Here is a 22,900-nt window from a genome sequence, read left to right on the forward strand (position 1 = left end):
GGCTAAATGTTTGTGTAGTGGAGCGCATTGAATTGGATTGAATTTTTATTTTAATTGAATTTGTTTGCGTTCTTGCTGGCATTTGCATTTCATTTACATATACGGTTGAATGCAATAAGTGTGCATTGCCCCGCACATCCCCTCGCATATTTATACACATTTGCTTGTATGCATCGAATAGTGNGCATTTGCATTTCATTTACATATACGGTTGAATGCAATAAGTGTGCATTGGCCCGCACACCCCCTCGCATATTTATACATATTTGCTTGTATGCATGGAATAGTGCAGCCAGCGTATGTTTGTCCTGCCAACCCACGTGTTTGCCTCGGACGCACGTGCTGTTTGATGATGAAATGAGTGCCAATGCATGTGGCAGCTACATGCGCGTAAGTTGTATAAGTTCTGTCAGTAGTTGTATATAAGGATGTACAGTCGCGGAAGAAATAATAGATACTTTTTATTTTGTCCAGTTTTGGCTATATTTCTTTTGTTTATTCGATGCCTAATATTTTTGTGTTAAAGTCTGGCGCACAGCACCATATAAATCCACTATTCAAACATTGCCCAAAAATTATAGAAATTCCCAAAATTTTTCCAAAATCCACAAAGAATTTCAAGTCTTTTCTTCAGAAATTAAAAAAAAAAACTTTAAGTATGCGATTAGGTATTTAGCTTATCAAATTTTAGGAGGATGAAGTGCAAGTTTCGGGACGCTAGAAAATCGCATTGATTTTTAATACTTTTTTTTAGCTCTCGGTGTTGTCCTTATAAAGTAGTATGCTCGACAAATTGTTGAATGTTTATAATTTTTTGTACAAAGTTTGAAATATGGATTTACCTATATGGTGTTTGTTGATTATGCGTAAAATGTTTATAAAAAAATATTAAACATCAAATAAACAAAAGCAATATATCCAAAACTGGTAAAAATAAAAGGTTTCTATTATTTCTTCCGCCACTGTACATATGTGCGATTGGCATGACATGTGTATTGGTGTCATTTGCATTGCACCACCAACTATCGAATGGCCATCCGGGCATGTTTGACATGGACATTGCTTCCATTCTTGAAGGTTACCTACCTAGCCTCAAAATTTGAATTGAAATTTCGGCTATTGAACTTCATAGAGAAATCGGCTAGCAGTAACCTACATTTGGCAAATTTCAAAGGATGCTTATACAGCTATGTGTATGTAAGCGTATTGAGTAATATATATCGGAAAGGTAAGGCTTCAGGTCTGCAAAATTTATTCAACTTGAATATTGATTGGTTCGCGGACGCACATTTAAATTACTTATAGTCAAACCAAGATCATCGATCAAACTGAACTTTTTCAGATTTCTATATGTAACATAGAAAACGAAAATATTAATGCCAAATACTTTACATTTCGTTTAGCTGTCGGTTCGCCTTGGTACATTTTCTGCTTATACGCATAATTTTGCTAAACTAATATTTCACAAATCGGGTTTCGCATGAAAATTTCACATTTAGCTGAATTTTGCATTTACACTCATCAGTGCCATGCCAGTTCCTGTATCAGTGTCAGTGCAACATAAACTGTCGTTGACCTAGTCTTAAATGGAGATGTTCAGGCACATGTTTTAAAATCTGGTGACATGCATCGCATACAGCCAGTTAGGCTGGTCATTTCACCAAATCATTTCACGATTTCGAGAAGAAACTAAGTCATAAACACCATTTCATGAATTCAACTATACTCGAAAGTTAACTATGAATTTTGGTATAATTTCATGAAATGGTGAAGTGCAATTCTGCAGAAATTTCCTATTGCATTTGTAACCCATATTTTTATTCTACATTGCATTGAATTTTTTTTTAAATTTTTGGAATTAATCATATCTTTGAAATTACAAAGTCCTTCAAAATAAATCCTGAGGTCAGAGAGAAAAAATAAAAACGCCAGTTTAAATAAAAAAGTAGGTTTCAAACTCATTGATTATTATTTATTTCATGGTAGGAGAGCTTCTCAAATAATATAGAAGAAATTTTTTCGAATCAAGTTGTTGAAAAGAAATGAATATCGCCGAAACGCCATCCCGATAATCCCGAGATTGGAAAAAGCCGAAAAATTAAATTAATTATTGCCTTTGGCCGTAACTAACATCCTGGTTCACTCGGCATTAGGTGTCAACTAACTAGTTAGCCACTTTTGGACATAATCTATGAATAAAAGAAGTGTTTTTCTATTTTTTAATTTTTTTTTTTGAATATTTGTATCTAACATTACATATTTGCTTATTTGGTTACACGTTCTTTTGTAGGTGGTTCAACTTTGAATTCCATCAGACATAATATCAAAATAATGCAAAATTTCGATATATATTTTATTTGTCCTGAATTCGAAAAAGAATCTGCGAAGTGCAGAAAAAAAGAGTATTGAAAGTATTTTTTATAGAAGAATATTTAAATAAAAAATTTATAAAGAAAACAAACTCCCGACAAGGTCTGCATGACTCCTGCATGACTTTGCAAACTAATTTAAAGTTAGTTTTAGTTATAAGTTGATTATCTTAATCAATTGATAATGTTTTTCTGTAGGGCTATCTCATCGTACATACATATTTACATAAATATTTACGCTCTATTCTTGTTTAGTAATTAAATGTTTTAAAATTTCATTGTGCACAACCACATACATGTTGACATATTCGAATGCTGCTGAGTAAATATTTATGATTATTTTAAGTTAATGATGTATACACTGTTATTGAGGACGTGTTCATTAAATTTATTTAAATATCAAATGTCATCCCAATATTAAAATAAAATTCTCATAATTCCTGCGGTGAGAATCGCATTAAAAAGTACCGGCTATCGGGAACAATGGGACCAACAATTACGCACAAACCATTGTTGCTGTTCCCTACGGCCGCGCAAATCAAATTAAAAATACATTTTCAGACAAGAGATGAAAAATTAAATAAAATTGCGTTACAACACTTTATAAATAAATAAATAAATTTATTTAATTTAAGTTCAATATGCCACTAACAGCGACAGACAGACTACTTCGAACACATCCCAGCAAATTAAATCAACTGCACGCATCCAAAAAAAAAAAGTGGTACGAGCAAAGCAGGTGGTCACGTGGCATATACATACTCGTGGTGCACAATATGTTGCATGCAACGTACAATATTGCCGCCAGGTAAGGCTTGGCAAATAAGTTAAACAGCCACCAAATTAAATGCAGCGAGAAACCAATGAAAGATAGCATAAAAGTCAATTGTATGGCTTTGCGTGGTGCTCGTCTATATACAAGCCGACAAACTTTGGTTTTTATCATACGTATGTACATATGTTTTTATGTAGGCATGTGTATATGTATCAATGTTGAAGACTCAAGTGCTTGTATATATCACGAACAGTGCGATGAAACTGGACGACCGTCATAGCCGCTGCAAGTGCGGAGCGTCCTTGTCGAGCGCTATATGGAGACAGCAGGCATAAATATTACCGTTAAATTCGCCAATTATCCGCTCCGTTGAACCGCCTGCAGGTGCCACAATTGCAACACAATGCAATTTATTGCCTTGCAAATAAATCAGATTTTACAAATTTAATATCTTATTGCTTGAAAAATGAGGGTAATATTAGCCAAATACGTTCATGATATATGTAGTACATAAGTAAATATATACATTAGGGTGTCCCAGAATGGCTTTATTGCTATTGAATGATGACGATAACCCGTGCTGACTTAAAGATTGAAGTTTCGGTTACGTAGTTATACAAAATATACTGACGGCTGAGTGGAAGATCGACCTTTCTCGACAGCCGGTTCGAAAACACCCTATCTCATAAAATGGCTCTAGAATGCCCTATGTCAGCTGCCGAAATATGGCGTTTTCGCACCGATTGCCGAGAAGTCGATCTTCATAATTGCTTTGGGTTAGTGCAAGATCTATGATGTTGTAACCGGAAAATTGTATTACCTGAACATTTTACCACTTGTCACCACGATTCTAGGTAGGTTGGTAATGCAGCAATATATTGAGCAATTCAGCTATAATGAATTGTGGAAAGTTAGTGTAAGACCAGAATTCACGGGGCCATACAGGGCTGGCATTCTGGTAGTAAATTAAAAAAGTGTAGATGTGAGTTCATGAGTCGGCCGCTGTGGTGTAGTGGTAAGCAGTGCGCGCTTCCACTCGGCAACGCCTGGGTTCAAACCCTGGTCAAAGCAACATCGCAAAATATAGAAAAAAGGTTTTTTCTTAACAGCGGTCGTCCCTCGGCAGGCAATGACAAACCTCCGAGTGTATTTCTGCCATGAAAAACAGTTTCTCACAAAAATACAATCGCCGTTCGGAGTCCCTCCGCTCTGTGTGACAACATCAAGGCGCACGCCACAAATCGGAGGAGAAGCTCGGCCAAACACTAGCATACGTGTAAGCGCCAATCTATTATAGATGTGAGTTCATGTACTGAGATAGTTAAAAATTAAATAAAAATTATCTCACTGTGTTAAATACGAGTACACGTCGTTGATAAGGATGATCGACTTGAACTCAGACAACCTTTAAAAGAGAACAAAATTTAAGTACTCCGAATAGCAAAAAATACTGCAAATGCAAACCAACGCAGCAGTGAATGAATGACGATTGATTTTTCCAAGAATTCTGTGTTTGTTGTAAATCAACCAAAGTGAGCCACAACTCTCTGTGAGCCAACTGCTCTATTCGATGCGAACGCCTGCTTCAAAACTACACCGCCATGGTATATGCCGAGACCGGCGTACCGTTCACCTTCTGTTTAACTTCTCTGATCTTGCTTCTAAATAAATACATGGTATTGATCACCTCTCTGATCTTTCTCGCAATTGTTAATAAAGTACAGAGCCTCAACATCAAGGAAACGTTAGTGGCAACACAAAAGGTAATCGGCGACCGGTCATAAATTATGCTATGCCAGTTTGCTCACCAAGGACTAGTAAGATGCAGTGTATGGAACTGCAGAACTATCAAAACACACCAATGAGGCCTCACTTCTACCCATCAGGAGAAAGTATTTATTTTCATGATCAGCAAACAATTCAGATGCTAACAGGAAACACCCGAATAGGCATTTCCTGGGAACAGAACCACCTTATATATTTAATACGATTCAGGTGTGTGTACGATGCACGATGCAGTGAAATGAAGGTTTCACCGCGGAACGACCGCTGATCCTCTCTTTGTCGATTCGACAGCATCCAAATGAAATGCCCTGGGAAATAAGAAAAAATGTGCCGATAAGTTATTTGACTACGTTCCAAATGTACCTAATATAATGGTCTTATACCGAATACCTGTTTAAATTTAAGTGGCTGAAAAGTAGGTACAATTGTACCTAGTTTTAAGCAGGGATCACACAATCTGTACATTTTTAAAGATTCATCCATTTTAACTATTGTAGAGTGGTGTTGTTTGCAAAGCTTTTACTGAGCTGCACTCATTCTCGATAAAAATTTCTAGACAATACCACTCTGTGACTGCCAATTGAACAGATTGTGTGATCCTTGCTTTACATCACTAATTCGCAGGAAATGTACGCTTCTTCCTCTTCTTCTTCAAAATTATTCCTTACTATTCAGTACAAGTTCTGAAGCAAACCTTCAACTGCATGTTGGGTGACGTGCATTAATGTCATTGGAATTAACATCAATTGACATATTTACTATAAATTCACTTTTGTCGTTTTCCGAAGTGAACATTATTTCCACAATTCTTCTGACATTTACTTTTGGAGCTGGTGCTAATGTAATTGACATTAATTCCCTTACAAAAGTGAATTTATGTAAATTTACATTACGTAATTCCAAGGACATTATTGCAGGTCATCACAAGTTGGCGTGGGTTATCTTCATTCTACAGCAATAAAACTTGATGGATATGTTATTTAGGTATCGAATTCCCCAGAACAAAGTCACCCTTTATGTTCTGGTACACCCTTATGTAATACATATGTACGTACATTAGGCCAGTAGGCGAGAGCTGCATAATATATATTATACTGATATAAGAAGGGGTGAAATGAAATTGATTTAAAAATTTTTTTTGGATTTTTCAAAGCCTAAACTTCGGTAGCGTAGAGTTGTTTTTGTAATTAGAGCGCATTGTCTAGGCAAACCGTTTGTTCATTTGCCGTGAGTGGGATAGCTTAGAAAAAAAAACAGAACCTCACTGATTAGTATGCTTTCATTTCACGAAGTCGCTACAATGCTGTACCATTCGATACAGTGCAGCGTAGTTAGAAAAATCCAGCCACGGCATTGACACGCACGTATATTTACACTTAAAAAAAAGAAGTTATTTTGATTTGCTCACTCTAATTGGAAATGCTTGGGTTATTAAAGCACTTCTAGATTTTAATTTTCAAAATGGAATCAACAAAACGAGTGGAGCGTCCTTCAAAAAGGTATCGCTTAAATATTTTTAGAATTACTCAGTGTCCCCTTAAATAGCTACCAACGAGCTAGCACACTGAAAAGAGTGAATTAAAAAAATGCGCATACATATCTTCATTTGATGTCCACGCCTCTCACAAATGTACGCTCAAGTGTGTATGCAATGCGTTTGTCTTAATTAATTGCGAATTTAATACGAGAAATATATTACACAATAATTTGCGCTCAGTCGAGTGAGTCGATAAAGACCATGAAAAGCCGCCACACCGAAAGCCACAGCATTAAGAGAGCATTAAGTCCAACCGCTACGGCCCACAACACAACCAAATATAGCAACAGACCCACAAGCCGACCGACCAGCGCATTTATGTACTTTTGCTTACCACTTCTGCGCCACCTACGCCAGTGTTGCGCTGGCCGGTGAATCGGTGCGTTGTCAGACGGCCAAGCCACCCATTTTTCACCTCTTCGCCGCACCGACGAACGTGTTAACTTCTGTGACATTTATGAGTGCAGTTAAAAACAATTTTTAATAATGTTGTCGATATATTGCCGCTGTTGCTGTTGCTGTTGCTGTTGTTGTTGCTGTTGTTGTTGCTGTTGTTGTTGCTGATAAAAGTCACGCGTGATAAAGAAGATATTCAATTATAGGCAATGCGATGTGGAGCTTCCACAAATTGACAATAAATGCACAAAGACGGACACATACGCAAGTACACGCGCAAATGATGGCCGACATGGGCTGTCGCATGCCACAAACATACACACGCGCTGCCCAATGGTCAATACGTGGAAAAGGACTTTAAAAAGTGGTCATATCGACGAAATTGTTGTTGCTGTAGGCTGCAGGCTGCAGCGAAATTAAATTACTTTTACAATTTTTGCAATATGTGAAGTTATGCTCAAAAATGAGTAAAGCTGTAAAAAATGGGCATCTTTTTGTGAGGATGGAAAAAGTTTTTTCCCCCCCATTTTTTGTAGATATGTGTGTGTAACAAATATGCAATTTGACATTTCAAATTAACTTTACATAACAGAGGTAAATTAATATAAGTTTTTACGCACACACAATGCACAGGCCAACATTTTTTACAACGCTTTGAAATCGGAATCTTTTAATCCATGCTTTTTTAAAGTAGTTAGTACATACATATATGTATGTGTATGTGCATGTCAGACATTTGTTATTTAAAATGTTTATTATTAACTACTCTTTCCAGCAAATATTTTAATTCATGTGCATTTATTTCGAAACGAATAGAAGCTGGAAAATATGCGACTTTATTATTTAACTTAAAAAAAAAAAGGAACAGTCCAGCGCCTTCGTCTTGGCCTGCAGGCTGTATCGGAGATACAGCCGCTAAATTTAAACGTAGAATACGTGGTATGGTTAAGAGCATATCCAAGTAAAAAAACAAAAGCACACACTAAGCAAAAAATATCGATAGCAAAAGCGATAATAATATCGGTAGAAAAATCGATAAAAACATCGATAAAGAAATCGATGAAAATATTGATATCAAAATCGAAAAAATATCGAAAGCAAAATCGATAGCAAAATCGATAACAATACTGATTACAAAATCGATTACAAAATCTATCAAAATATCGATTACAAAATCGATAACAAAGTCGATAACAAAATCGATTATAAAGTCGATAATATCGATAGCAACATCAATAAAAATATCGAATAAAAAACCTATAAAAAAATCTATAACAATATCGATAGCAAAATCGATAAAAATATCGGTAATAAAACCGATAAAAGTATCGATGACAAAATCGATAGCAAAATCGATTACACAATCGATAACAAAATCGATAAAAAATATCGATAACAAAATCGATAAAAGTATCGATCATTATATCGGTAAGTTCCGAAAATATCGATAGCAAAACCAATAACAATATCGATAACAAATTCGATGAAAATATCGATAACGAAAGCAATAATAATATCGATAGCTAAATCGTAAACAAAATCAATAAAAATATCGATGACAAAACCGGTAAAAATATCGATTACAAAATCGATTAAAATACCGACAGCAAAATCTATAAAAATATCGGTAATAAAATCGATAACAAAATCGATAAAAATATCGATAACAAAATCGATAAATAATCTATGATAAAATCGATAACAGTGTCGATAACAAAATCGACAACAAAGTCAACAAAATATCTATAACAAAATCGAGAAAAAATATCGATAACAAAATCGAAAAAATACCGATCATTATATCGATAAGTTCCGAAAATATCGATAGCAAAATCGATAAAAACATCGGTAATAAAACCGACAAAGTATCGATTATTATACCGATAAACCCCGAAATATGTACTTACGGACACATACATACTTTTTGTCTCCTTCCCACGCTTCCAATGCGTGCACGTGTTTGCAAAATGATGACGAGGTGATTTTGTATGGAAAATCATTTATGCCCATATATTTGAATAAAATAAACATATATAGAAGATATCAACCAATACTTCCCATATACCAAACGAAAGGAAAACTCTTGAATTTTTGATTAAAGAAAACAAAAACAAAATCATTCGAGCGGTTTTCGAGCATTTTGGTAATGAAAAAAATTTGCAAATTTTTTCAACAATTTTTTGCCTTAAAATGCTCAATATTTGTTAAATTTATATAAAATTTGTACCCGATAATATTTCTACTGCTCCAAAGAACCTATATCCCGAAAATGAAAGTTATATATGCCAACAATAAGTTGCTAGAGCACTTTAAAGGCTCAAAATTGACCCCAAAATAAGGCAATGTTTACCGTTGTTTTTACGACAGAAACCGAATTGGTTATTTACAAAAATGAATCTGTCGACAGGTTTGGAATTTTATCTTTGAAACGCCACACTCTTCTTTGAAATCGCTTTATTAGTTCTCTTGCAATAAGCGTTTTTGTGAAGCTCTAAAAATTACAACTACAACATTTGAACATAGCCCCCATACCTTAAGGTAAGACGTATTCTACGTCAAAATAAAAAGTTACCGTATTCGTGATATCCTAATATTTTGTTATTTCTTTATAATTTTTTCTGAACAATAATATTATATTTTTTGTTTCTTGTGTTCAGTTCTGTTGCAGCGCTGTATCTATTCATTCTTAGTTCAACGCTTCATTTTCAGTTTGTTCTTCTTAATTGCAGGCGAATACTCTGCCTCTGCGATAACTTCGGGTGTCAGTGAAAATGTTATTATTGGCAACGATTGTAAGTGGCACATAACTTTGTTGCTACTGCTGCTACAACATTGGCACCACAAGCTCGCTGCAATCCACACTCTACTGCGGCTTATTGCATTAGTACTTTGGTCGCACATTTGGTCGCACACAAAACGGAGCACTTACACCAAAACAGCAAAAGCAATAGCAAATCTCGCCGAAATGCACTCACTCGCCGACTTGAAACAGTTGAAGAACATGGCGTGGGATTTCCGAGAACTCTGCCCCTCACGTAGAGGACGGGATGGGGGTAGCGCTTGTCGGCAGCCGACTGCTTTATGCGGCCCCAGCAACAAACACACCAAAGGTGAGCTTCCCATAGGCAACATTGCCAGACAGGCAGGCAACAATGGAAATTGCGACGATGGCATTTTGGGCATTGGTTGGCGAACCGCTAGCACGCAACGAGTGCTGGCCAAAAAGGAGAAAACTTGAGTGCGCCGGCACTTGCTTCGTGTTTATCTTTAGGATGTAGGAAGCAATTTATTGCTATATATCTATAGTTTAACTAACAAAGGAATACATTAGGTGCGACCATAAGGTGAAACAATTCGGAAACTTGGAGTGCGCAAGAAGCTTTCTCCTGGCGGCCGCAGCGAGTATGGTTAGTACTCCTAAGTAAAACAGCATTTAGTATAGATATCTGATATCGTATAAACAATACATAATTTAGTGTAATTTAGTTAAGGAAGAATGGGAAAATAAAGTTAAAAAATGATTTTATAAAATTTTTAATACATTAGGGAAGATTATGGAATATAGTATTTTGTTTATATTGGTTGACCTGATTGTTTTTTATGCAAACAATTGAATTAATTAAAAAGTGAGTTACTCGAAAAACAAATTAAACACAAAAGAAGCGAGGCACATCTCAATATACATATTTATGTAAGCTTAAACAGAACTTTGATTTTTTGACGTCAATTTGCAAAAGCCAACGTAAAAGTAACACAAGGATAAGAAGAAGCAAACGATAAATCATAAGGTAAACGAGTAACAAAGATTGCATTTCTAGGAAGAGAGACGTAAATCGTTTAACGCAAATGACGCACTTTAGGCGCGCACACACATAGTTATGCCCATACATACCAGCTCGTTGCCAGCAAGTCGCCCAAATGGCCCAAATGCAGTAGTAACTCATACGCAGCGTCGCACGCAGCGCTGGCGATTATGTGACCGAGACAACGTTATCCGAGCACACGAACCGTTTACTAATTGCAGTTTAGCAACTCCGCAGAAGCTCAGCAGCAATGCAACAAATACTCGCCTGCTGCTCTGCTGCATGTATGTAGTTTCATCGAGTTTATGCATTTATTATTTAGCATCTGGCCTTTGTAAATAAACAATTAAAATGCATAAATAATTAAAATTTACAACAGTACGCCAGGTGGCGTTGACTAATAAATACATTTTTTTTTGTTTCTCTTTGCTTTCACTTGACTAAATTGAATTTAAATTTCAGCACGAATTTGTAAAGTTCTCTGCAATTGAAAATAATTCGAATTATATTCAAAATGATTTTAGTTTATACCCCGAGTATATTGTAAATAAAAGGTCCTCAAACACTGTAGTTACAATTGTGATTGTGGTCACAAAAACGCAATGATATTTATGATCGAGAGTTGGTTTTAATGCCAAAAAAGCTTCAAATAATCTGTGGTTGATTCAGTTAAACCTGTTAAACTGTTGAAAGTTCAACACACACACGCACATATATACATATGTACACTGGCGGCAGAAATAATAGACTCGCCTTACTTTGAAGAATTTTTTCTATTATTCCATGGTATGTTTTATGTTCAATATTTTTTTATAAAAGGCTGGCTAGCTATACAGCACACACCATATAAATCCCCCTTTTCAAACTTTATAAAAAATTATAAAAATTCGACAAATTTTCACCAAATTTTTCAACATTTATTCAGCATTTTTAGAAGAATGTTTGGTATGCAGTTTTGTAGCCCATCAAATTTTAGTATAATAAAGTGCAGTATTCAAGTGGATCCATTCTCTTCCATATAAAAAAATTTTCGAGCACACTTTGTATGAAAAAAAAAAAAACGTGACACCGTCAGAAAATTTTTTTTTTAAATCAACGGTATTTTTTAGCCGATTGAAACTTGCACTTTATTATCTAAAATGGAATGGGTTACAAAACTGCATACCAAGCATTTTTCTAAAAAATCTGAATAAAAATTGAAAAATTTGGTGAACATTTTTCGAATTTTTATAATTTTTGTTCAAAGTTTGAAAAGCCTTTTATAAAAAAATATTAAACATAAAATAAACTAAATAAATATAGCCAAAATTCTTAAAAGGACGACGAGTCTATTATTTCTGCCACCAGTGTTTTTACATTCTTATATGTAGATATGGAATTGTTTTTTTTTTGTGCTTCACAGCACATGCATTTGTATTTACACGCACACAAGCACACCGCATTGTACTTTTTTCATATTTATGTACTCGTATGAACATTAACACCACCGCCGTTGAGTTTGTTGTTGTGCGAAATGCGGTATAAAATGCCTCAACTATGTACTAGACCAATTCATAGTAATTAAAATTAAACTTTCATCCTAATAATGGCAATATATGTATGTAAAGGGAAGTGCTGACGGTACCCCCTCTACTGGAAGGAGAAATCAAATACATACAATTAATTAATTACAAGAGAATAAACAAACAACAGCAAGCAATTGTCAAAAAATTCGTAAATAATTAAATAAAAATAACTGACTAAGAAATGCTACTGACTTTTACTTTACCCAAAGAAGCTACATCATTCTACGGAGGTTTGTATGTATATGCACTTGCTTTGCTACCTTAAAATTTCTATATTTTATTATTAGATTAAGATGACTAAGAGCCCCAGCCCCATTTTTCTTTATTGTCGATTTTAACTAAAACTCGAAATTGATTAAAAACCTTGAAGGGAACTTTAAATAAATTATAAACTTAAACATCAAAATTCTGAACTTCAAGGTTAAGTTATATCTCTTACTTCTTAAGTAAGATGCCTTTTTCGTATTATTTAGATAAATTAATGTAAAAAAGTTAGTAAGTAAGTTTGTCTGAGTTTATTGAATGTGAAGGCATGATATAAAAATTGTCAAGCTAATTGCAGTCAGGGTTTCCAACTATTATTTGCTATGAGATGCCATATTGAGGATAAAAAAGTGCCAAAATGAATCAAATGGCAAAATTTTTAATCCTTCCCATTTAGAAATAAAATAAAAAAATTTCAAAACAAATGTTTAATGACAAACTAAGAAAAATGTGTTGCATAAACTTTAGAAATTAGAAAATTTTAGTTGAGAAAAAGAAGTACATGCAAAGAATTTCACAAAATTGCATTGAAACATTACCATTTTCGCACAGGGTTTTCTGAGCCTGAAAAACCATCAGTTTGCTATTATATGAAACACTTAACTGAGGGATTCATCAAGGAATAAATTTTTCAAAAGCTCAAATAGCCTTTATTCACACAAAACACATTTCAAAATAAAAATCGATGAGCATATCCATTAGATATTGTACAAAAATCTTGTTTAATATAAAAATCGGTTACGGTTTTTGTGAAGAGTGTCTTAATTCAACTTTCGGCATTCGAGGTTTAAAATTAAAATTAAAATTAAAATCTTCTCTATTTGAAAACCTCTCAACCCACACTTGCATATCCTTGAACAATGTTTAATTGTTTACATGTCAATAACTGCAAACAATTTCTGTATAATTAAATTTCTGTCTGTGGCTTTCCATATGCAAATGTGTAAGCATAAATAAGAAATGAAGAATACGTGAAAGTGTGCAAGAAGATAAATCTTTTCGACCATCTGTGCAACTGCATCGGAGTGTAATGCCACAATATGTATATACATATGCATATGTATGTATAGATGTACATATATATATATATATATGCCCCATTTGGTAATATTTGAGCAACCTCCGCCCCGTACTGTCGTACATTACCTTTGCATTCCATCCTTAAAGTATATTGTTCCCACTCTGCAGCAATGGAATAACAAAAACGTAAGTAAGCAAAGGGCCCCACTGCTCCTGCGTACTTCTTGCCACATCTGGTATGTGCTGCAACCTGCCACAAACGTTTCTACTCACATTTACTTATTCGCTCATTCAGAAAATTCCCATTTTGTTGGTTGAACAACAACTTACCACTTAAATACTTGTGCTTCAACGCAAAACTAAATATATCAAATATTCATTTGTTGACCACAAGTGGGTATGGGATGGTTACACGGAGCGAACGAGGGTCGGGTGTAGATAGCTGTCGCATTCTCGAAGCGAACACGCATAAATAATAAGTATGCATTAATTAATACTAGTATCGCCCCGTTGTCGAAATTCGACCACTTCACTTTTTTCACACACTTTTTCATTTTTCCTCGGAAGTTTTTTAGGTCCATCAGCACCTGTTAATTGTCTAGCTCACTTACATATATGTATTGTTTGGTGGAGTAATATACATTCTGTTAAATAATTTAAAAATTCATAGATGGTGAAACCAAATCAGGCACCTACCGGAAAATAATACCTTTCGAACAATAGAAGAATCATTGAAATTGGTTGAGAAACATAGGAACAGTAGGGTGGAATATATTTGTATGGGATTTCGTTAGCGTATTAATATATAGAAGATTTTTGAAATGTTGATCAACATTTGTTCTCAAAGGAAATAAACTAGAAGCTTTTATAAGTATACGGATCCTAAGTATAAATACTGCCAGTGATAATAATAAACTAAAGTTTATTTGTGGAAGCTATAAGGAAGTTCTTAAGCATAAAAAAAACAAAAATTAAAATACTAACCAAACATTTTTTATTTACTTTGTCAACTAACTACATACTTACATATGTATGTGCGAAAAGCAGCCACCAGACAGCTGCACTGATGGAAATATATTTAAACCAATCTAAAATTAGAGGGAAGCTGGTTTTCAGTAATTTCAATAAATATTCAAAACATAGATTTACGTGGTGCTGATTTACTGATCGGCTCAACAACACGGCCATGAGCGCAGCATTTTCCAGCATACAGAAGGAATGGAGGAGGTTGGTCTTGCGGAAAATGAGGGCAAGACAGAGTTAATACATTTTTTGAATACATTTTTTAAATTAAATTGTAAATATTTTTGAAAGTATTTGTCCTACATAAATTCGTATATGGACCTTTTTTGTAGAGAATCCAAGTAAGCTAAGAAAAAATAGCACTTGAACTTTGATGGACTTGGGCGAGCCTAAGATATTGACCAAAAATTGTCACCTTTCACACAGATTGTATTTAGATCATAATGCAACATATTTTTGCTATTACCAATCAAAATTCCAAAAAAGTGGGTTTTCGGTCCACACAGCTGTGCATATATAAAATACATATATGATTTACGTACGTTATCAGTATGACAAGATATCTGAAGTTGAGAAATTTTCTAGAGGTGCTTCCCTATAAATCTTTATATATCGTAATGCGTTATAGAAAGGTACTTAACATAATAAACAGTATCCCTATTAAAGCGGAAGGATTTCTCTTCCAAAAAAGCTTGGTTTGGAATGTGTACGATAGTTTTGACTATAATAACTATATATTTTAAATACTAGTCCAACAAAGACATTGTTGCCAGTTATTCGTATATTAGCTGTTTTGCAGGCACTCAAATGAAAACCAATTTTAAAGTCACTAAATATTCTCAAGCGAAAAAGCGTAAACGTGAAAAAAATTTCGTAACTGAAAAACATAATTTTTACGCCAAAAAGTGACAACATAAGAGCCAAAAAGTGTTGTTCACAATGTTGCGTGAATTTGTAGTTGGCTTGAATGCCTGACCAAAAACATCCCCCATCTACAGAACTATCAAATGCTTTACTTTTTCACTTGTTCGCACACATTCATATATGTATGTGTTTATGTATGTATGTATGTATGGCGCTGCGTCATTTTGCAAGCTTATAGGTATGTGAGCGCATTGATGTGCAGAGGAAAGCTGTGAGTCGACAGATGAAGAAGATGTAGATAAATGTCAGTTACATTGCAGAAGATTTAAGTAAGTGAAGTGTTTTTTGATGTAGCAACTTGCAACAATATGCTACACTTAAGCAGTAATAATGCACTTTCATACGCACACAAAAACAGACACTTTCATACATTTGTACATACCTACCTACATGTGAATTGACTATCCATCTCTATTCTCAAGTTCGCCTCAGTTTTGTTGGAGGTGGTGGTAGTCTACCTCTCTAGTTGTCGATTGACTGCCACTCCTAATGCCTCTAATGTCTTGGTCGCCCCTCTGGCGTTCACCTACGCTGATTCACGTGCTGCCACCACTAATGCCGTTAGCATCATCTTTTTTTATTGTTGTTTTCACACTTTTTTCCTGCTGTTGATTGTAGAGTGTATAATCATCTGTGGCTGCTATTGTTGTTGGTGGTCCTGTAAAAGTTAAGCTTATGTGCGCGTGCGTACGTGTAACTTTTGCCATTTTCCACAATTTCATTGGTTCATTACACTAATGTCATGATTTTTAAATTGCCACCATCTAAAGTAGCGAAAAAGTGAGCAGATGCAGCAGGGAAAACAAAAGCATAAACTTGTGCACTGACAGTGTGGCCTGTGTGTGTGTGCAACCTGTGTAGAGAATAGCACCTGGATCATGCATTCCAATGGCTCTGCTACAGCATACGAGCATGTATGTATGAGAGTGTTGCTTGCTCAATTTCCAACTTTTGCTCGAGATTTCTGGGTAGCGGATCAACTTTTTTAGTCGTCTTGCTGCTGCCACTTTCAAAAGTGCAATTATGAATTATATAACTGAACATATGTATATATGTATATACATCAAAATGTATGCATCTGCAGAAAAATACAGAACACATACTTAGGTACATACAGTATCGGTCATATCTATAGCACGACATTTCCAAGTGATATTGTGTGCCACTTATGTTTATTTATTTATTTTTAAGAATTTTCAATTAAAATCTAGTTCATTCTCGGACAAACCCCATATATACCCAAGTTCAACAATTTGTAGAAAACTACAAAAAAGTGTAACAAATTTTCACCAAAATTTGAAACTTTTTTCCCGGAAGTCTTAGAATTTTTTTGAGTACACAGTTTTTTAGCCCCTGAAATTTTAGTCTGATAATAAGCAAATTTCAAGTGGCTACAAATTACAGTTAATTTTTTAGAATAGTGAATAAACTCAATTTATTTGTATATGGAAGAAAGCCGCAACACCTTTGGCGAAACAAAATCTCAAAAATCAACGTTAACTTTTAGCCACTTGAAACTTGCACATTAGCAGACTAAAATTGATTGGGCTATAAAACTGTGTATTCAGAAAAATTCAAACACTTCCGAGAAAAAAGTATGAAATTTAGGTGAAAATTTGTTGCACTTTTTTGTAGTTTTCTACAAATTTTTAAACTTGGGTTTATATGGGTTTTGTTAGAGAAAGAACTGTATTTTAATTGAAAATTCTTAAAAATAAATAAATAAACATAAGTGGCACACAATATCACTTGGAAATGGCGTGCTATAGATATGACCGATACTGTATGTATTTATGTACATATATGAACATATATGCAAAAATGCAATAAACGGGAGATCAGCTTCTACTTTTGTAGTTTTGCTCTTCGGCTGTTGGTGTTCTCGCGCGCATATTTGCATAAAATATGACGAGTTTCATGGCATGTCACTCATACAAATATGCATTAAGAATTCTCATAAAAGCGCTCCAAAAGTGTTTTAACAACCTTTGAGGGAGCGAACATGAATTCGCAACAAAGTTTTATTCAATCAATCCTTAATTCGTATGTATAAACGTATACATGCACGCTAGCGATGCTATTTTTTTGCGATTTTTAAGATCCCACGATTTTCGGGATCTCGTTACTACAATCCCGAGATTCCAGGACTAGTCCCGGGTTTTGGATATTCATCATGTTTTAACAACTAAATCGAAAAAAATTGCATCAATATTGTTTGAGAATCCCTCTTACTTACTCTCTGACTCTTAATAAACTATTTCAAGTTCAATTTAATTGAAAAAAAAAATCAAGTTAACAATTTTTTTTTTTTGTGGTTGAAAGAAGTTCATATATGGTCAAATCTCCGGAACCGCGTGTGATTTTGTGTTACTCATCTTTAAACTAATTTTATTCAAACTTTCAAAAGTCAAAGTTTTCGGGAGAGTAAAAATATGTAGAAACGAGCGTGTGTAAGGAAGAATAAAAAATTACATTTCACTGGTTGACGTTTTAAAGTAAATTTGACGTATATTTTTATTTATTAATTTTGTTTAAAGTAATTAATTGAATAAATATTTATTTTTTGTATGCATAAAATCTGCTATCCCACCTCACTGGGCTATTCACACCTTATAAAGTTGGTTTATTTCAGAATTATAAAATACAAATTTAATACAAATTATATGCTATTTTAGTAATTGTTTTGAATTTCATTAATAGACTGCGGATTTTTATGCAGAAAACGGAGCCTCAAAAATATGTACCACTTAACTATACACAAAATATATAGAAATTTATATATGTACTTTGTTTTAGTTAAGTGGTGCCTATTTCTAGGCTCCGTATTTTGCATAAAAATGAGCAGTCTATTCATTAGGTGTACAAAATTTGATTTTGAGAGGAAAAAGTTAGGGTATTTCAATATGCATATATATCCACATTTAGGAGTGTTAGTTGTAACCTCTGCGCAACCAAATATTTAGAGCTTGCCGCACTCTAGTTAGCATCATTGGCCACCGCAGAAACCAGCCAACAATGAAAAAGTAGTCGTGTAGTCGATAGAGAATTCAAGCTGAATTGGAAGCGTAGTAGTACTAATATTTATTTGACGGTGACTAGCAGCAACTTCCATCCTAAACATTGCCACGACGACAGGAAAAAGTTTTGTCCAAAGCAACAAAAAAAAAAAACAAAAAACAAATCAAAAAAAATCGTGTATGAAAAAGTTAATGTTAGCAAGTTTTGACAATATACCAGCATTTCGATACAGCCATTCTTTCTATTCTACTATTTTCACCAAACATAAGCTGACCAACCGTCCTCCTGCTATAAATTAGAGGAGTGTCTGCATTAAAAACCCAGGACTATTTAAGTGTGAGCCAGGACACCAGGACAATTTGTCTAAATCAGGACAAATCCTGGAAAGCCAGAACGTCTGGCAGCCCTGACCTAGATATTAAAAAAAAAACATAACTATTTGATGAGGGAAACATTAGATTTCAGCTATTTGTTTTTGTATTATTTATTTTCAATTATTTTCTTATAAAAATATAGTACATTCTATAAAAACCCCATACAAAATTTACATTTCAAACCTTGTGCAAATATTGTAAAAATTCAGCAAATTTCCACCAAAATTTTACCCTTTTTTTAAAGAATTTTGGGAAAAGTTTTGCGTGTGCAGATTTATATCCCCTGCAGTTTTAGTATAATGAAGAGCGAAAAGAAGAAAGTGCAAGTTTCATATGTCTACAAAATAACGTTGATTTGTGGCATTTTTTTACGGTGTCACTCATATTCTTCCATAGAAAGTACATATATTCGATTTTTTTTTTTTTTTATATGAAAGAAAATTAACAGCACTGTCAAAAAAAGACATATAAAACTCGCGCTTTATTCTTTTCACANTTATATGAAAGAAAATTAACAGCACTGTCAAAAAAAGACATATAAAACTCACGCTTTATTCTTTTCACTCTTTATTTTACTAAAACTGCATGGGCTAAAAAACTGCATACCTTTTGGTCTTATAATTATGCAACGCAGTGTAATATTAACTTGTTTGACTTATTTTTAGAGCAACTTTTAATTGTTTTTGCTTTTTTTAACAATGTTAACTAATTCGCTATTTATGTGTTAAAATAAACTAGTTATAACCCCCCAAAACTCAAGAAAATGCATTAAAGAAGTACTTGCAGATATTAAGTATTTAAATTTAAGTAAAAAATAAAACGTGATATTCATGAATATACTTCAGTATTTAGATCAAAATTTATTTAAAGAACTGCGTGAATGACAACAATTAATCTTGTATTGCTAGAAACCTGTTAACCCAAGATAAGTTTTAAGTTATTAAACGGCCTTACTCTACTCACAGCTTCGTATAGTGGGCCGTGAGAAAACAGTAATTTTTACGGTATAGTCCAACCTTTTACAATATCCGTCCAAGGGCTATATTATTCGTAGTCTCACTTAAAATTGGCGCCATTTATGGTGAAAGGCACTTACTATCACGTTTTTAAACTAAAGCTTTCTTAACCCTCTCAGTACAAAAATCCAACCACTGATTCTAAACATTTTAAAATACATAAATATGTATACGGGCTAATTGGATCATCCATTTCAAAAATTACATCAAAAATTGTTTAAAGTTTTGAACTTTATCGTCATCCAGGGTCCTTTAAATTTTTCAATGATATCCTAGGTGATTAAAAAATAAAGTAATCTCAGCTAATTCTATTTTTTGCTTTCGCGAAAAAAATTTCAAAAATATGAATAACACGAATCCGAATAAAAATTCCACGGACATTTGGTAAATATTTTTCAATAGATTACACTGCTCACTATCATTTTTTCTGCCACTTTTTACTTTTGTGACAAACACGGTAACCGCAATTACAGATTGCACTTCAATTTGATATCCCTGCAGGGAAGCCGCANAAAAGTACTAAAGTTCGACGGCAGCATTATTTGAGTACATCAACTCTTTTCGCATTTTTGTGAACTAAATACAAAGGGATACTAAGGGGCTTTGATGCAGTTTTGATTATGATCTTCGAACGACATTAGCTATGTACCCAGCAGTCTCACAGTATGCAAAAAAAAAAATGCCCACCATTAATAAGGAATTTGCTTTTATTTGGAAGCTCCTATCTTTTAAACAGGCGAGCATGAAAACATTAGCCAGCAGAAAATTTTAGCTCAGCTTCAGCAACGACGAGAAACTGCAAACACGACAACTGCCCACCAACACATAGCAACAGCTGTTCACGAAAAACTTTTAAGGCTAATAAACATGAACTAACCGGCATGTCAAGCACGTCCACTCACCCCGCCCCCGCCCCCGCCCCCGCCCCCTATATCTCTCTCCCTACATTGGGGAGATTTTGACCCTTTTTGCCTGTCAGCATCGACTTCAACATTGCATGTATACTACAAACACAGCTGCATTTCTTTGTACATTTGTATATGTGTATGTTTGCATGTTAACAAAATGTTAAGTTTTTAAGAAAACAATCACTGTGTGTGTGTATTTGTGAAGAACACTTCTTGGGGAAGCTCGGTTCGTCGCACAGCTGTTTGTTGTATCAAAATTGGAATATGATGAAGTTATGAATTATTGCTTTGCATAAACTAAATTATTTGTGTATTTTATTTTGTTAGCAAGTGAATTGCTGACATTCAAAATAAAACAACAACCACTCCAAAAAGTGTACGAAGCAGCTGTTGGTAGCGGGGTTGATAGATGACAGAATGCTGCTTTATTAAAATTTTTGATATACGACTGATATACATATATATGTACGTAATATATTTTGCATTTTGTCATGTTGACAAGTTAATCGCTGTTTAAGTATCATTATTTTCAAAACCTTGAAATCCAAATAACTGTATTTATTTAGTATAAGCCAAATAATTTGCAGTGAGTTTAGGCTTCAACTGTCAATGCCTACTTCAGAGGACAATAGTTTAACCAACAAAATGAAGTTATCTCATTGATAACATATCGACGATTGAGTGGAAGAGCGACCTATCTCTGCAGCCAACAAAACTCTCTATTTCAGAAAACTTTTCAAGAACGCCCTATATCAGAAAATGGTTGAAGAAAGCCCTATTTTGGAATTCGCATCAAAAATGGCCAATCTCGGCCGATTCAAAACCTCTTTATCTCGAAATACAAATTTTCAATATATTTTCAGTTGAGATAGGGCGTTTTTAAACCAAATTCTGAAGTAGAGCGTTCTTGAAAAGTTTTCTGAGATATCTCGATCTTCAACTCAGCCGTCGATATGAAAAGGTGTCATTGGCGAAACACCGGCTGTATAAAATATTTACTTATTTTTCGCAAATTTTGAAATTTGCTACCCTGGTACGCTTTTGTCTATTTTTACTTCGCTTTTCAACTTATGGACACAAACGATTTGTAAATCACTTTAAAGATTTGTAAAAGGCCATATAATTTTACCGCGTTTATTTTCAGTTTATCTCGTTATATGAATACCCCTTATATAAAGATAATTTAAGAGAAAAACTTATAAAATATTAAATGTTATTGATATTTATTTTATTGTGATATTTTTGTTTTAAAAGACTAAATGTGCATATGGCTATATATACATAGTTAAAATAATAACCAATTTAAATCTTTTGCTACCATTATTTATTCTTTGCTACGATTTTTCTCGGCTTTTGTTACGCAAACGGTTTCGTGTGTTGACAACTCTGGTAGCCACTTGCATATCGAAGAGTTGAGGCTGTGATTCCTTGTGTTGCGCACAGAGCCATAAGATCGAAACAGTGGGGCAAAAGATGAAGGAGTCATTGAAGTTCTACAAATTTTAGTTTATGCATGTTTTTGAGATCACAATCGTACAAAATTTTAAGTGGTAGATCACTATATTTGTATTGCGATGGCCGTAGAAAAGTTTGCATTAGGTGCCAAATAACTTGTAACTAACTACTTTTGAACATACAATATCAACAAAAAAAAAAATATATTATTTTTAAATTCGTTTTACTTTACTTTATTATTTATTATTTATTTTATTTATTTATTTACTTTATCTAAAATTACAAATTTGTTTACATATTTTGCTATAGGAGGTCTCATATTGGAATTCCATCAGACATAACTTAAAAATGATAATATCNCAAAAAAAAAAATATATTATTTTTAAATTTTTTTACTTGTTTATTTATTTACTTTATCTAAAGTTACAAATTTGTTTACATATTTTGCTATAGGTGGTCTCATATTGGAATTCCATCAGACATAACTTAAAAATGATAATATAACGGGTGATTTTTTTGAGGTTAGGATTTTCATGCATTAGTATTTGACAGATCACGTGGGATTTCAGACATGGTGTCAAAGAGAAAGATGCTCAGTATGCTTTGACATTTCATCATGAATAGACTTACTAACGAGCAACGCTTGCAAATCATTGAATTTTATTACC

At 34.0% G+C, this 22,900-nt stretch overlaps 2 protein-coding genes across 2 annotated transcripts in view; both read left to right on the forward strand.

The window, feature by feature from the left end:
• The window catches only part of LOC108363522 (mucin-5AC-like), a 33,871-nt gene extending 23,467 nt beyond the window's left edge, over positions 1-10,404 (forward strand). The window contains exon 7 of the mRNA XM_017616907.1: positions 9,592-10,404. Coding sequence (XP_017472396.1) covers positions 9,592-10,100 — 509 coding nt within the window. The 3' untranslated portion in view covers positions 10,101-10,404. The remainder of the gene's footprint in view (positions 1-9,591) is intronic.
• A 2,007-nt stretch (positions 10,405-12,411) lies between these two features.
• LOC108363523 (uncharacterized) overlaps positions 12,412-22,900 on the forward strand; it is a 32,135-nt gene continuing 21,646 nt past the window's right edge. The window contains exon 1 of the mRNA XM_017616908.1: positions 12,412-12,460. Coding sequence (XP_017472397.1) covers positions 12,412-12,460 — 49 coding nt within the window. The remainder of the gene's footprint in view (positions 12,461-22,900) is intronic.

The sequence above is a fragment of the Rhagoletis zephyria genome, unplaced genomic scaffold (genome assembly GCF_001687245.7).
Source record: "Rhagoletis zephyria isolate East Lansing unplaced genomic scaffold, Rhagoletis_zephyria_1.1 Rzeph_scaffold_01295, whole genome shotgun sequence".
In the NCBI taxonomy this organism is placed as follows: Eukaryota; Metazoa; Arthropoda; class Insecta; order Diptera; family Tephritidae; genus Rhagoletis; species Rhagoletis zephyria.